Source organism: Eleutherodactylus coqui, chromosome 3 (assembly GCF_035609145.1).
Source record: "Eleutherodactylus coqui strain aEleCoq1 chromosome 3, aEleCoq1.hap1, whole genome shotgun sequence".
Taxonomy (NCBI): Eukaryota; Metazoa; Chordata; class Amphibia; order Anura; family Eleutherodactylidae; genus Eleutherodactylus; species Eleutherodactylus coqui.
Genome location: NC_089839.1, coordinates 319,801,441 through 319,814,202, shown reverse-complemented (window position 1 = coordinate 319,814,202; position 12,762 = coordinate 319,801,441). Strand labels below are relative to the sequence as shown.

General features: G+C 53.7%; 2 protein-coding genes across 6 annotated transcripts; one reads left to right on the top strand and one right to left on the bottom strand.

Annotated features, from left to right (window-relative positions):
• Positions 1-4,136: 4,136 nt before the first annotated feature.
• Positions 4,137-7,729, bottom strand: LOC136622058 (G2/mitotic-specific cyclin-B1-like). The gene is made up of 4 exons (XM_066598067.1): positions 7,583-7,729; positions 4,832-4,972; positions 4,659-4,757; positions 4,137-4,457 (listed from the first exon to the last, which is right to left on the bottom strand). Exons 1-4 carry the CDS (start codon positions 7,670-7,672, stop codon positions 4,152-4,154), a joined length of 636 nt encoding a protein of 211 aa, XP_066454164.1. The 5' UTR covers positions 7,673-7,729; the 3' UTR covers positions 4,137-4,151.
• A 114-nt stretch (positions 7,730-7,843) lies between these two features.
• Positions 7,844-12,552, top strand: ATPAF1 (ATP synthase mitochondrial F1 complex assembly factor 1). Of its 5 annotated transcripts, none has more exons than XM_066598066.1 (9): positions 7,844-7,878; positions 8,838-8,937; positions 9,054-9,095; positions 9,439-9,501; positions 9,613-9,663; positions 9,867-9,914; positions 10,096-10,191; positions 10,982-11,089; positions 11,608-12,552. In XM_066598066.1, exons 2-9 carry the CDS (start codon positions 8,866-8,868, stop codon positions 11,773-11,775), a joined length of 648 nt encoding a protein of 215 aa, XP_066454163.1. In that variant the 5' UTR covers positions 7,844-7,878; positions 8,838-8,865; the 3' UTR covers positions 11,776-12,552. The 5 variants fall into 5 exon arrangements, with proteins under 5 accessions (XP_066454163.1, XP_066454162.1, XP_066454159.1 ...); XM_066598065.1 differs by having other exon boundaries at positions 7,862-7,995; XM_066598062.1 differs by lacking the exon at positions 7,844-7,878 and adding an exon at positions 7,886-8,114.
• The last annotated feature ends 210 nt before the right edge of the window (positions 12,553-12,762 follow it).

Here is a 12,762-nt window from a genome sequence, read left to right as displayed (position 1 = left end):
AGTGTACATAGGAATGAAGACTTTCACCCCAAAATGGATACCCCCATTTGTCCCGTGTTCAGAAACATACCCATTGTGGCCCTAATCTACTTAAAGGAAACATAGCTAGGCCTATAATGGAAGGAGCACCCGTTGGATTTCAGGGTACAACGGAATAAATTCCAGTCCCCATTGCCCACTTGTAGAGCCATTGAGCGTCCAAAACGATAGAGAACCCCCACAAATGACCCCATTTTAAAAACTAGACCCCTTAACAAATTCATCTAGGGGTGTCCTGCGTATTTTGACCCCAAAGTATTTGAATGAATCTAAGCAAAGCAAAAGGAAAAAATTACGATTTTCATTTGTTTGGCAATTGTATCAATTTAAAAACTGTTTTTTTTGTAGTGTACATAGGAATGAAGACTTTCACCCCAAAATGGATCCCCCCCGTTTGTCCCGTGTTCAGAAACATACCCATTGTGGCCCTAATCTACTTACAGGACACATGGCTAGGCCCATAATGGAGGGAATGCCCGCTGGATTTCAGGGCAGAACTGAATAAATTCCAGGCCCCACTGCCCACTTATACGGAAAAAAATTTGACTTCCTAAAAATAATCCCCCCCCCCCCCCCCCCCCCCCATTTCTTGGCATTCCCTAAATATTAGATAAAGGTAGTATAAACTGCGTTTTATGTCCGAAGACAGGGGTAATTACGGAGGCTGGTTGGGCTGGGCACATGGGGCAAGAAAACCGGGTATCCCCCCCCCCCCCCCCCCTCCTCTCATGTATTTTGGGGGGTATTTCGTAACCTCAGCGGCGGGGATGGGGTGTAGAAAGTGGCGCTGTGAAGCTTTGTAATCTTGCTGCAGTGCAGCGGTCTCACAGAGAAGGCGCTCAACAAGCTGCTCCTGGAACTGCAGGAAGGCGAGCGTTCCCGGGGCTTCTTGTAAAGTACGTATTACAGGTAGCGGTCTGAATAACGCCGGGCTCACGCAGCCGTAGGCGGAATCCGCTTGTGGAGGCCTGCAGCGGATCCCATCTGTGAGCCCGGCTGTGACCCTGCGTACGGTTGCGTAATGTACTGCGCATAACTGCCTACTCACACAGACGGTCATGCGCAGTACACCGTTTTTTTGTTTGCATTTCCCGCGCCGTCGCTTAGAGATGGCCCCGGTACCCGCAGCCCGTACACAATGTGTTTGCATATGGGGTGCGAGTATATCCGCGGTCATAGAGCACAAAGGGCTCTAGGTCGCAGATATTCGTGGTAAAATATAGCATGCTGTGTTCTGTTTCTGCGAGTGGATTACGTAATTCCGACCCGCTAATTGGGGGGAATTGTATAATCCAATGCATGCGATTGATTAGTGGATTACCGCTGATCAAGCGCATGCAGAATCGGTAATTCCTCTCCGGTCATGTGTGACCGGCCTAATGTTAGTTCGCTACTTTATCATGTGACCGGGGACCGCTCAGCGAGGCCTCCGGTCACTGCTCCAAGCACTCAGCGACTGTTGGTCACTGGGAGCAAGGAGATTTAAAATTTCCTGGGCTCCCCGGCTCCTGCGAATGTGTCCGGCATTTTGCCGGCGGGCGCATGCGCAGCAGCTGGCAGGATCCATGGAGGATAATCGCATCTGGATTCAAATGCGGAAGCCTCCGAGAAGATGTTTCATCTCCCCCAACCGATTGCATCGGTGAGGGGAGATGAAACTGCCACTTTTTAAAGAACTTTTACGTGATCGCCATTATGCATTGGATAACGGCGATCACGTGACCAGTAACCGCATACCGCGGCCCCCCGTGACATCTCCAGGCTCTTGGCTACCTTCGGTAGCCAGCAGTAGGGAGATTTTACATTTCTTGGGCAATCTTTCACTTTTGCGCATGCGTCTGCCATCATGCTGACGGGCGCATGCGCCAAAGCTGGGGTAAGATCCGCGGATCAACATCCGACCAGGGAACAAATCCGGGACCTTGGGTACGTAATTTCATCCCCCCTTACGGCTACGATCCATAAGGGGAGATGAAACTTTAACTTTTTAACCTTTTTTTTTACTTTTAACTTTTTTTTTTTTTTTTTTTTTTTTACTTTTTAACTTTATATGATCACCGTTATCTGATGGATAACGGTGATCATATGACTGGAAGCCGCATACAGCAGTCCCCAGTCATATCTCCCTGCACTCGGCTATCTGACAGCCGGGTGCAGGGAGATTTTGAATTTGCCGGGCTCGCCGGCTTCTGCGCATGCGCGCCGCATCGGCACATCGCAGAAGCCAGCGAGGGGTCCCAACACCGGCCGGAGGACATCGGCGGACCTGAGGTGAGTATTTTCACCTCCCCTCATGGATCCGATCCATGAGGGGGAGGTGAAACTTTTCTTTTTTTACACTTTTCCGCGATCGTCGTTATCCGTTGCATAACGGCGACCGTGGTCCCCGGGACCGCTCACCGCGGTCCCCGCTGACATCTCCTGCCTCCCGGCTACCTACAGGAGCCGGGAGATTTTAAGCCTCCTGCGCTGCCGGGCCTTCTGCGCATGCGGCTGACGTAATGCCGCCTGGCGCGCATGCGCAGAAGGACGGCTACGGCGCCCGGAGCATCGGGACAGCTGGGAGTCGTATGGCGGACATCGGTGAGTAATTTCAGCTGCTCTGATGGATCCGATCCATCAGAGCAGCTGAATCTTTAACTTTTATTGCACTTTTATTTACTTTTTTGCGATCGGCGCTATCCATTGCATAGCGCCGATCGCAATGCGGGGGGGGGGGGGGGGGGGGCTCCGAACAGCCCGGGATGACAGCTCCATGCTGTCAGCTACCTGCGGACACCAACAGCATGGAGCTGTCAACGTCCACAGCCCGAGGGGCATTATTCTCTGCAGGAAGCATGTTTTTACGTCCTCAGAGAATAAAGCCCACTTCGGGAGGACGTAAAAACACTATGGGCTGGTCGTTAAGGGGTTAAAGGGCCATTTTGGGATTGCATATGCTACATTCAGAATGGACAGATGAATGATCGCTAGTGTACATCCTGTTCCAAGCACTTCATATACTTGTTCAGTAACTTCTGCAACATTTTTCATTGCCACCCCCACACCAAGTGTCCTGTAGCTGCTATTTTTGCACAGCATGTAGTCTTCAGGGAGGAATATCCTCACCCTCTTCCCTCATTTCGGGTCCATGCCATTGACTGCCAACACCAGAATACAGGTATATAGCCATCTCAACGTTTTTCCGGCTCCTGTTGCAATACCCAAGATCAATGAGAACATTGTTCTCCACTTTTAACCCTGTACATGCTGCGATCTATGTATAAGACAGCATGTCAAGGATTTAGCATGCTCTCTCTGACATCAGACCCCCATGATGCAATCCCATAAGGCCAATGGGTTGCCATGGCAACTGGATGCCAGACACCCAGGCCTTCCATTGCCCGCGATAAGGCATTGCAGTACAGAAGTCCTGTAATGCTTTATCATAGCAGTTACGGTTCCCTACAAAAGGGGGGGGGTAATTTTTTTTTTTTTACTAAAAACCCTTATGCGCTCTTTACCCTATGTGTATTAAATTAAAAAATTAAAATCCCACTTATTTGGCATTATCGTATCTGTAATGACCCGTACAATAAAATACCCTTTATCCTGCATGGCAAAAAAAAACGCTTTAAGAGGCAAAACGCTTTTTCTTCATTCTACCTCCCAAACACAGAAAGTGATGAAAATAGCTGTATGTACCCCAAGAGTTGTAGCAATAAAAACTTCACCTCATCACGCAAAAAACAAGCCCTCGCAGAGCTCCATCCATGCAAAAATAGACATTAAAAAAAAGTTATAGGACTTTGAATGCAGCAATGTGAACAAAAATTTAAAAAGTTTTACAGTCTAGTAGATTTACCCCCCCAAAATGGTACCAATAAAAACAAGCCCTCATGTCGAAGAATAAGTTATGGCTTTTGAAAAGTGGATTAAAAAGCCCCGCAAAAATTTTTACATTCTTATGCCTAAAATAGGCTGTCCTTAAGGGGTTAAATATCTACTAAGTTGTTGAGGGTCTACAAATATCTGAAGGGCTGTCACAGTGCAGAGGGATCAGCCCTATTCTCATCTGTACAAGGAAAGAAGCAATGGGATTAAACTGAAAGGGAGGAGACACAGATTAGATATTAGACAGTGAGGGGATCAGTCCAATGTTGTGCAGATTGCAGTGGTCGTGCCCACTGGCTTTTTGTTCTTCTGCCCGGGTGCAGGATTTGCCCTACGACCCTCGACATAAAACAGATACAAGTCCTCACCTCCAGACTTCTGAGGTATGAGTAGATGTCCTTCACGTATTCACTACACAGCATGGGGTTCCCATCATCAGCAGCATCCACATCTTTCACTTCAATAAGGACATCCGAGAAGGCTTGGCACAGCTCCTCTGGAAGGCACCCTGATGTCTCCATCGGACTGGGGGAACCGAGCGCCACCTAAGTGACAAGTTTGCCAAGATGTCAGCATAAGAGTAACACTGAAGCTGGAGGGGCTGAATATGGTGACTGCTGCCATGCCTGTGGTATTATGAGCTCTAGAAGGGGCAATCATCCAGTTGACCTTATGAGGGACCCTCCAGTTCGTAGTTGTACTGCTGCAATGCACAATTGTGTCAAGCACTGGGGGATGAGTCCTACCTCTGGGACTTTGGGGCAGGCATTTTCCACCTTCTTGGGCTCAGGCGCCTTCTCTGCCGCTTTGGTTTTCTTGACAACCTTGACAGCTGGCTTCAGATCCTGAGAAACAGCAGACAAGTTTTGGCCAAGTGACACAAGGAGCCACTCAAGCAGACTGCAGACACCGCTCTTACCTTCTTCACTGGCACCTTTGTATCCGCCCTGTTTCCAATGTCACCCAAGGCAGTACGGGGGCGCAGGCCCGGCTTAGTCACCAGTGCCCGTTTGCCAACCACACCACTCTTTATAGTGTTCTCAGCATTTGACAGCATGTTCTGTAAGAGAAGAGAAGTCGTTAGCGGAAGCCATACAGAGTCGTTCTGTTGTCTCCTCCAGAGATCTCTGGTAACACGAGGACTGCCGTGTTATCGGTGTCCTTCCACGACTATTCTTGGTCAGTTTCTGCTGCCCCTTTTTAGGCCCCCCGTTGGGCTCTTGGAGTGATGCAACAGGTAGAGCAGCTGTGTAGATTACCAAGTCTTCAGCCGCTTTCATCAGGACAAGGTTCCCACTAACCAGTCATTACGGATTGCTCAGAAACCAGGCTCTGCACACCTTCATTTAGGCCCAATGAGCCCCCGGGCGGACATTACACAGTTCAAGCCACCCACAGGGAGACATGGGCAGCTGCAGCTTAATTAAAGCATGCAGATTTGTTTAGCAGAGCTTGTAGTTCAGAAAACCATGGCAGCCGTCCGATCCACGGCCCGTCTGCAATCCAACTGCCTTCAGTGGCAGCCGTCCGATCCGCGGCCCGTCTGCAATCCAACTGCCTTCAGTGGCAGCCGTCCGATCCGCGGCCCGTCTGCAATCCAACTGCCTTCAGTGGCAGCCGTCCGATCCGCAGCCCGTCTGCAATCCAACTGCCTTCAGTGGCAGCCGTCCGATCCACGGCCCGTCTGCAATCCAACTGCCTTCAGTGGCAGCCGTCCGTGCGGAATCCGCCCTGAAATGGGCTGCAGTTTGTTTTCCAGACCAAAAAGGTCCACAGATCAAATCCACAGGCGTTATTTTATTTGTGGACGCTCGTGTTTCCCCGTGGGTGCCCTGCGTGAATTCATTGAATGGCTGATTGGTTCATGAAGCACTGGGTCAGCCAATTAGAACAGGCTTTTGCTGGAGGCGGGGTCTTCAAACCCCATTACCACTAAAATGCTTTGTCAGCGCTGACAAGTACAGGGAAGCCTACAGGGGCCGCTGACGACCATGGGAGGGGCCGCTGACGACCATGGGAGGGGCCGCTGACGACCATGGGAGGGGCCGCTGACGACCATGGGAGGGGCCGCTGACGACCATGGGAGGGGCCGCTGACGACCATGGGAGGGGCCGCTGACGACCATGGGAGGGGCCGCTGACGACCATGGGAGGGGCCGCTGACGACCATGGGAGGGGCCGCTGACGACCATGGGAGGGAACTATTGCTTTTTTTTTTTGCTTTCATCAAGTATTGCTAGGGCTGATTTTCGGGGTAGGGCTTATATTCTCCACCACGAAAACCAGCGTGCATTTAACGCTACCAAAAACACGGTACCAGGTTGTGCTGAAACCTCTGCCTGTTCATTTCGCGTGGGGGCGGCCAAAGACAGAACAGAGCGCAGCAGTCCAACAGCAGCCCAAGAGGAACGGTGCGACAGCGGTTAGCGCAGCGCTGGAAGCGTACAAAACTGTCGGGGGCCAAAGAGAAGGCGGTCAGTCAGCACACGACCACCATGTAACAGGCAATACCAGCAGATAAGGACCCCTGAACGACAACCCCAGAGGTACGTCACCCCTCCCCCACAGGGGTCCATGAGCCCCGCCACACACAGGGGCCCGCAGGACACCCAACACCCCACAGGGGGCCCAGGCCACCACCAGAGGTCCATCACCCCTCACCCAGAGGTCCATAAGCCCCGCCACACACAGGGGCCCGCAGGACACCCAACACCCCAGAGGGGGCCCAGGCCACCACACACAGGGGCCCGCAGGACACCCAACACCCCATAGGGGGCCCAGGCCACCACCAGAGGTCCATCACGCCTCGCCCAGAGGTCCATAAGCCCCGCCACACACACAGGGGCCCGCAGGACACCCAACACCCCAGAGGGGGCCCAGGCCACCACACACAGGGGCCCGCAGGACACCCCCAGAGGTCCATCACCCCTCACCCAGAGGTCCATAAGCCCCGTCACACACAGGGGCCCGCAGGACACCCAACACCCCACAGGGGGCCCAGGCCACCACCAGAGGTCCATCCCCCCCCCTCACCCAGGGGTCCATGAGCCCCGCCACATACAGGGGCCCGCAGGCCACCCAACACCCCACAGGGGGCCCAGGCCACCACCAGAGGTCCATCACCCCTCACCCAGGGGTCCATAAGCCCCGCCACACACACAGGGGCCCACAGGACACCCCCAGAGGTACATCACCCCTCCCCCACAGAGGTCTATGGGCCCCAGCCGCACCACACACAGCAGCCTGCAGAACGCCCCCCCCCCCCAAAGTGGCCCACAGGACACCCGCAAAAAGGTACATCACCCCTCCCCCACAGAGGTCCAGGGGCCCCAACCACACCACACACAGGGGACTGCAGAACACCGCCCCCCCCCCCAAAGGGGCCCGCACAACACCCAACAGGAGGCTTGGGCCACCACACACACAGGGGCCCACAGGACACCCCAAAGGAACATCACCCCTCCCCTACAGCGGTCCATGGGCCCCGGCCGCACCACACAGGGGCCCTAGCCGCCACACACACAGGAGCCCATAGGACTCCCCTACAGGCCCCAGCCGCGCCACACACACGTCCATGACATCCGTACACGGCGCTGCGTACTGATGATCTACCGGTAGTAATAAGGCCCGCTGCCGCCCGGTACGCGGCGCCGTGTGAAGGAGCCACTCACCCGTGTTACGCGGAGAGACATAGCCGGCTGTTTCTCTTGCTGCCTCGGGAATCGCTCGGCTCCTTCACGCTTCTGATGGCTTGCTTGCATACGACCAGTTTAAAACACCGCTCGTCGCTTCTCATTGGACAGTTCAAACACTTCCTGTCTGCTGATTGGATGGCGACTTTTGCTGTCCAATGCGTCGCCAAGGAGAAGGAGGCGTCGCGGGAGGGGACAAGTGAGCGTGAGGCGGTTATGAGGGGGAGGGGTCATACTATAAGGGACCAGGCAGGTGACCGGAACGCTGTTCGCTGGTTCGTGTTTCCAGCCGAGCAGAACGCCTGCACTGCCGGATGTGGATGGGGGAGGATGGGAAGATGGCGGCTGCGGTGTTGGGATATAGAGGGCTCCTAGCTGTGAGGAGCCGGCCGGTGGGTGCCGTGTTCCCGGGCCTCGTGTCCTTCCGCGCTTTCTCAGTGAGGAAGGAGCCGGAACTGGAAGAGAATCCATTCTATGGGAAATACCGGGACAAGATCCAGCAGCTGCGCCGGTGCGCTCCCTGATGGTGGTTTGTGGTACGGCAGCTGCGCCCCCCGGCGGCGGTGTGTGGTACAGCAGCAAGTGCGCTCCCCGTCGGCGGTGTGTGGTATAGGGGGTGTGCTCCCTGATGGTTGTGTGTGGTACTGCAGCAGCAGGTGCAGCTCCCCCCAGCCGGCCGTGTGTGGTATAGCGGGTGTGCTCCCTGATGGCGGTGATGTGTGGTGCAGCAGCAGATGTGCCCCTACCCTGTCAGCGGTGTGTGGTATAGTGGGTGCGACCCCACCGGCAGCCCCCCTAGCAGTGTGTAGTATAGTGGGTGCGCTCCCCGTCGGCGGTGTGTGGTATAGGGGGTGTGCTCCCTGATGGTTGTGTGTGGTACTGCAGCAGCAGGTGCAGCTCCCCCCAGCCGGCCGTGTGTGGTATAGCGGGTGTGCTCCCTGATGGCGGTGATGTGTGGTGCAGCAGCAGATGTGCCCCTACCCTGTCGGCGGTGTGTGGTATAGTGGGTGCGACCCCACCGGCAGCCCCCCCAGCAGTGTGTAGTATAGTGGGTGCGCTCCCCGGCGGCGGGGTGTGGCATAGCGGGTATGCCCCCAGCCGGCGGTGTGTGGCACAGCAGCAGCAGTCTCACTCTTATGAGCCCAAGGAGCGTCTGCCTGTCTTCTGACTATTGGGGGGGGGTTCACTGAAGGACTGTGTTATGGGGCTTCACGTCTTCCAACTCCCCCCGCAGGGCCGACCCGGTAGCGTTTGGCGCTCGTATGGAGAAGAAAGAAGTACAGAAACAGCCGGTCGGTTCTTCCACGCAGTCAGAGTTCGTGCGGTCCTTGGAGGTAAGTGATGGGATGTGCGGAGCCGACGGATTGCCGCAGACGGCTGTGTTCCCTGGCCCCGCCTACCGCGCTGAGGGCATGATCTTGGCTCCACTCTGATGCTAATTCTCTTCCAGGTCAAATTGGATTCAATGAAGGAAGGATTCACAAGCAACAAGGTGAGGGCGGAGCCTAGAGGGGGAACTTTTGGAAAATATTTGCCCCCGTAGGCCTCGTTCACACAAGTATTACAATCGGATCCTTGTCGGTGTGAACATTCAGTTCCAAGACGGATCCTCGGTTTTTCACGTTTTATCAGCGCACAGCTTTAGTGCAGAATCCGCGCTGAAAAACGAGGCCGAATATTCCACCGTGGAAAAAACAAAGTGAAACTAAATCCGTAGTTATTTCATAGTTTGCAAACTTGCAGCAATTCCACAAATCCAAAGTTTTCCAAATGCGGGGAGGGGAGCGCCAGGAGGACTCGTGGAACCGCTGAAATTCTCATCTGTTTCCCTTTAGACCTTGAACTCGCTGCTGAACGTTGAGCAGGTGAAGCACAAAAGTGCAGAAGACATTGCGCAGGTGAGAGTGGGTTGTTGCTGCCCACTAGGTCACGTTTGGGGGGTGGATGCCGCCTGCTGGGTCACGTGGGAGGTGGTGAATACCTTTTTAATATAGTTTTTGTTCTTCTAGATTTGGAAGCAGTTCTTTGCCACCAGAGACGCTGTGTTTGCAGTCATCCCGGTGCGTGGCAGAAAATGACAAAGTAGAAATGCGTAGCGGGGCGGGCGGAGGCCGGGGGGCGGGCGGGCGGAGGCCGGGCCTGGGGGGGGGGCCTGTAGGGGCAGTGGGCGGGCGCTACGGGTCTGTAGGGGAGGGGTATGTGGGTAGCGCTGTGTCTGAGAGTGCAGGGGGTTTGGAGTCCCTCACTATTTCTTTCTTTGCAGGGAGACACCTTTGACCTAATCTGGAGACGATCCCAGTGCTGCCCTTCAGTGAGTAGCGTTGTGGTTTTGGCAATTGGGGGAGGGGGCAGCGGTCATTGTTGTGGCCATATTATGCAGTACAGAGATCTTGCATATTAACGTAATCCGGTTGGTTAGGGTGGTGTTGGGGGGGGGGGGAGGGGAAGGGATTATAGCCCCCTTGTCTCATTCCTCCACTTTGTTGTTGCAGTTTCTGTATGCTTTGCCCAGGAAGGAGGGGTACGAGTTTTTTGTTGGTCAGTGGTCAGGGCTGGAACTTCACTTCACTACATTGCTGAATATCCAGGTGAGGCCACTGTAAAAAGTTGGGGGGGGGGGGGGGAGAGTGCGAGTGATGGGGGGAGGGGGCAGTGATGAGGGAGGGGGAGGGATGAGGGAGGGGACTTTAGAGGAGGGATCTCGAAAGGAGGGGGGGGAGTGGGGAGGAGGGATCTCGGAAGGGGGGGGGGGGAGTTGGGAGGAGGGATTTTGAAAGGGGGGGAGGGGAATTGGGAGGAGGGATCTGGGGGGGAAGGGGGGGGGGAGATCTGGGTAGGGGGAGGGGAGAGGAAGAGGGATTGGGAGGGGGAAGGCACCTTGGGGGGGGGGGGGAGCTGGAAGGGGGGGATGAGGGATCTGGTAGGGGGTAGGGACCTGGGGGGGGGGGGGGAATCTTGGTGGATGTAGGAGGGATCTTGGAGGAGGGATTGGGGAGAGAGGAGGAATCTTGGAGGGGGGACTAAGGGATCTTGGAGGGAGGAATCTTGGAAAAGGGGGGGAAGGGGGGAGAAATTTTGGAAGAGGGGGGGGGGGGGGTGCGAAGGGAGGATGGATCTTGGAAGAGTGGGGGGGGAAGGGAGGAGGGATCTTGAGGGGGGAGGGGGAAGGGATCTTGGAGGTTGGGAGGGATCTTGGAGGTGGGGGATCTGGGGGGGAGAAGGGATCTCAGGGGAGGAGGGATCTTGGAGGGGGGGGGGAGGGGGAGATCTTAGAAGAGGGGGGAATGAGGAGGGATCGTGGAGGTGGGATCTTTGAGGGGGGGGGGGCCACTCATCCCCATCACCCTGGTTAAACTTTCTAGATATTTTGTTTTGCAGACAGCAGGTGATTCTGCACCAAGTCAGCTGATCCTCTATCACTACAGTGAGCTCCAGGGAGACAAAGGAATCGTATTAATGATGGGCGAATGTGACTTTAAGTTCTTGGTAAAGTATTTCCTCATAAACCAGCCACACCCACTGCATACTGATGGAAACCCAATGCTTGTGTTTAGGGGTAGCTTATTCTAGTGGCAGATCTACTCTTAACTTAGGGTACCTTGACATGGCACGCCAGCGCTCAACAGCCATTCCACCATCATCCTTCCTGTGCTTTACAAGTGATTGGAGGCGGAGCAGCTAGGAATCGTTGCGGCCCATCCGCCTCCATTTACAGTAAACTGCTGTATACATGGCCAGTCACTTGGTTTTTAGTTCTAAAAACCAAGAGTCTCTGGCAGGTGAGCAACTTTTCACTCAGTGACCTGTTAGCGGTTGCATTTACATGGGAAAATTATCGCCCAAATTCGCTTTTTCTGGTGAGAATTCGGGGAATAATTGCCCCCTGTAAAATTAACTTAAAGGGGTTTTCGGGGGAGAATACTATTGATGACTCTCCAGTACAATGACTCTCGCCCCCAATGGTCTGTGATTGGTAGATGATGATGGGAGTTGTTTCTTTGCAGAACGTCCAGGAAGCGCATTGTTTGGCCAATCAGGTTCAGCTTTTCTATGCCGGAGATCATTTTGGGCTGGTGGAGACCTTCAACCACAACCCCAGTGACTTCAAGTACATGGCAGTAATTTCTCTCCTGGAAAAGAAGCGGATGGGGAAAAGGAGTATGGACTCTTAACCTGCTGCTGATGTGTTCTGTCATCTGTGCACAGGGGGTGCTGCAGTCTCTGCATTTCCTCTGACATTTTGATGTACATTTGAGACTTCCTGTATATAAATTAACCTGTGATGATCTTCTGCTCAGTCATGTGATCATCCGTTAATGGAGACGCTGCCTCCGTGCTACGGCACTAAATATTGCATGGGGTGGAGGGGCACTTGTCTATTCCTTTCAGCTTGGGGACATTTATATGTCAGGGAGAGCTGCTTCATGTACTTGTTATATGATAGAATCAGATCGTGATCTAATTTAATTCCGTGAGACATCCACGATGTGTGAACATCCCCTTATAGGAGTCATTGATCAGTGCAAGAGGAAGGGGGGAAAAAGCCTCTAAGGACCAAGTACTGTAAGTATATGGCTATTGTAAAAATACAGCACAGGATTAAGGCTTCTGGTCCTGCAATCGGTTGCTCGGCTGTCAGACAGCTGAGTACCCAGAAGCAAAGACCACTAAAATAAAAAAGTCCCTTTTATAAGTCTTATGACATCATGGGGACATAATGTTACACTGATTTCTGTATTTTTATTTATTGAACTGAAATGGCTCTCGTTTGTACAATACTATGTCAGTACCCTATGTACTGATACTCTGATGCTGCATGGGGTCTGGTGGGCACTGCAGGAGTTGCTGTCATCCATCAACATAAAGCATATCCACCTTCATGTACCCTTCTGTCCTGCGCAACAGCAATTTCTTCACTTTGTCATCTGATTAAATCACTATCAATTCAAGTCTCTTGCATTGGTGTTGACCACATCTCCTTGCGTTTTCACAAAGGTTCAGGTGTCCATGATGGCGAGCCTCCATTCCAAGGGGATAGTGGCCATTTCCTATCTTGATGACCTCATGCAAAAAGCCCAAACCCTGTCGGCCAACCTAGAGTCTCCACATCCCTCTGAACATGCTGTCCAAGTTTGGGTGGATCATCATCCATCCCATGT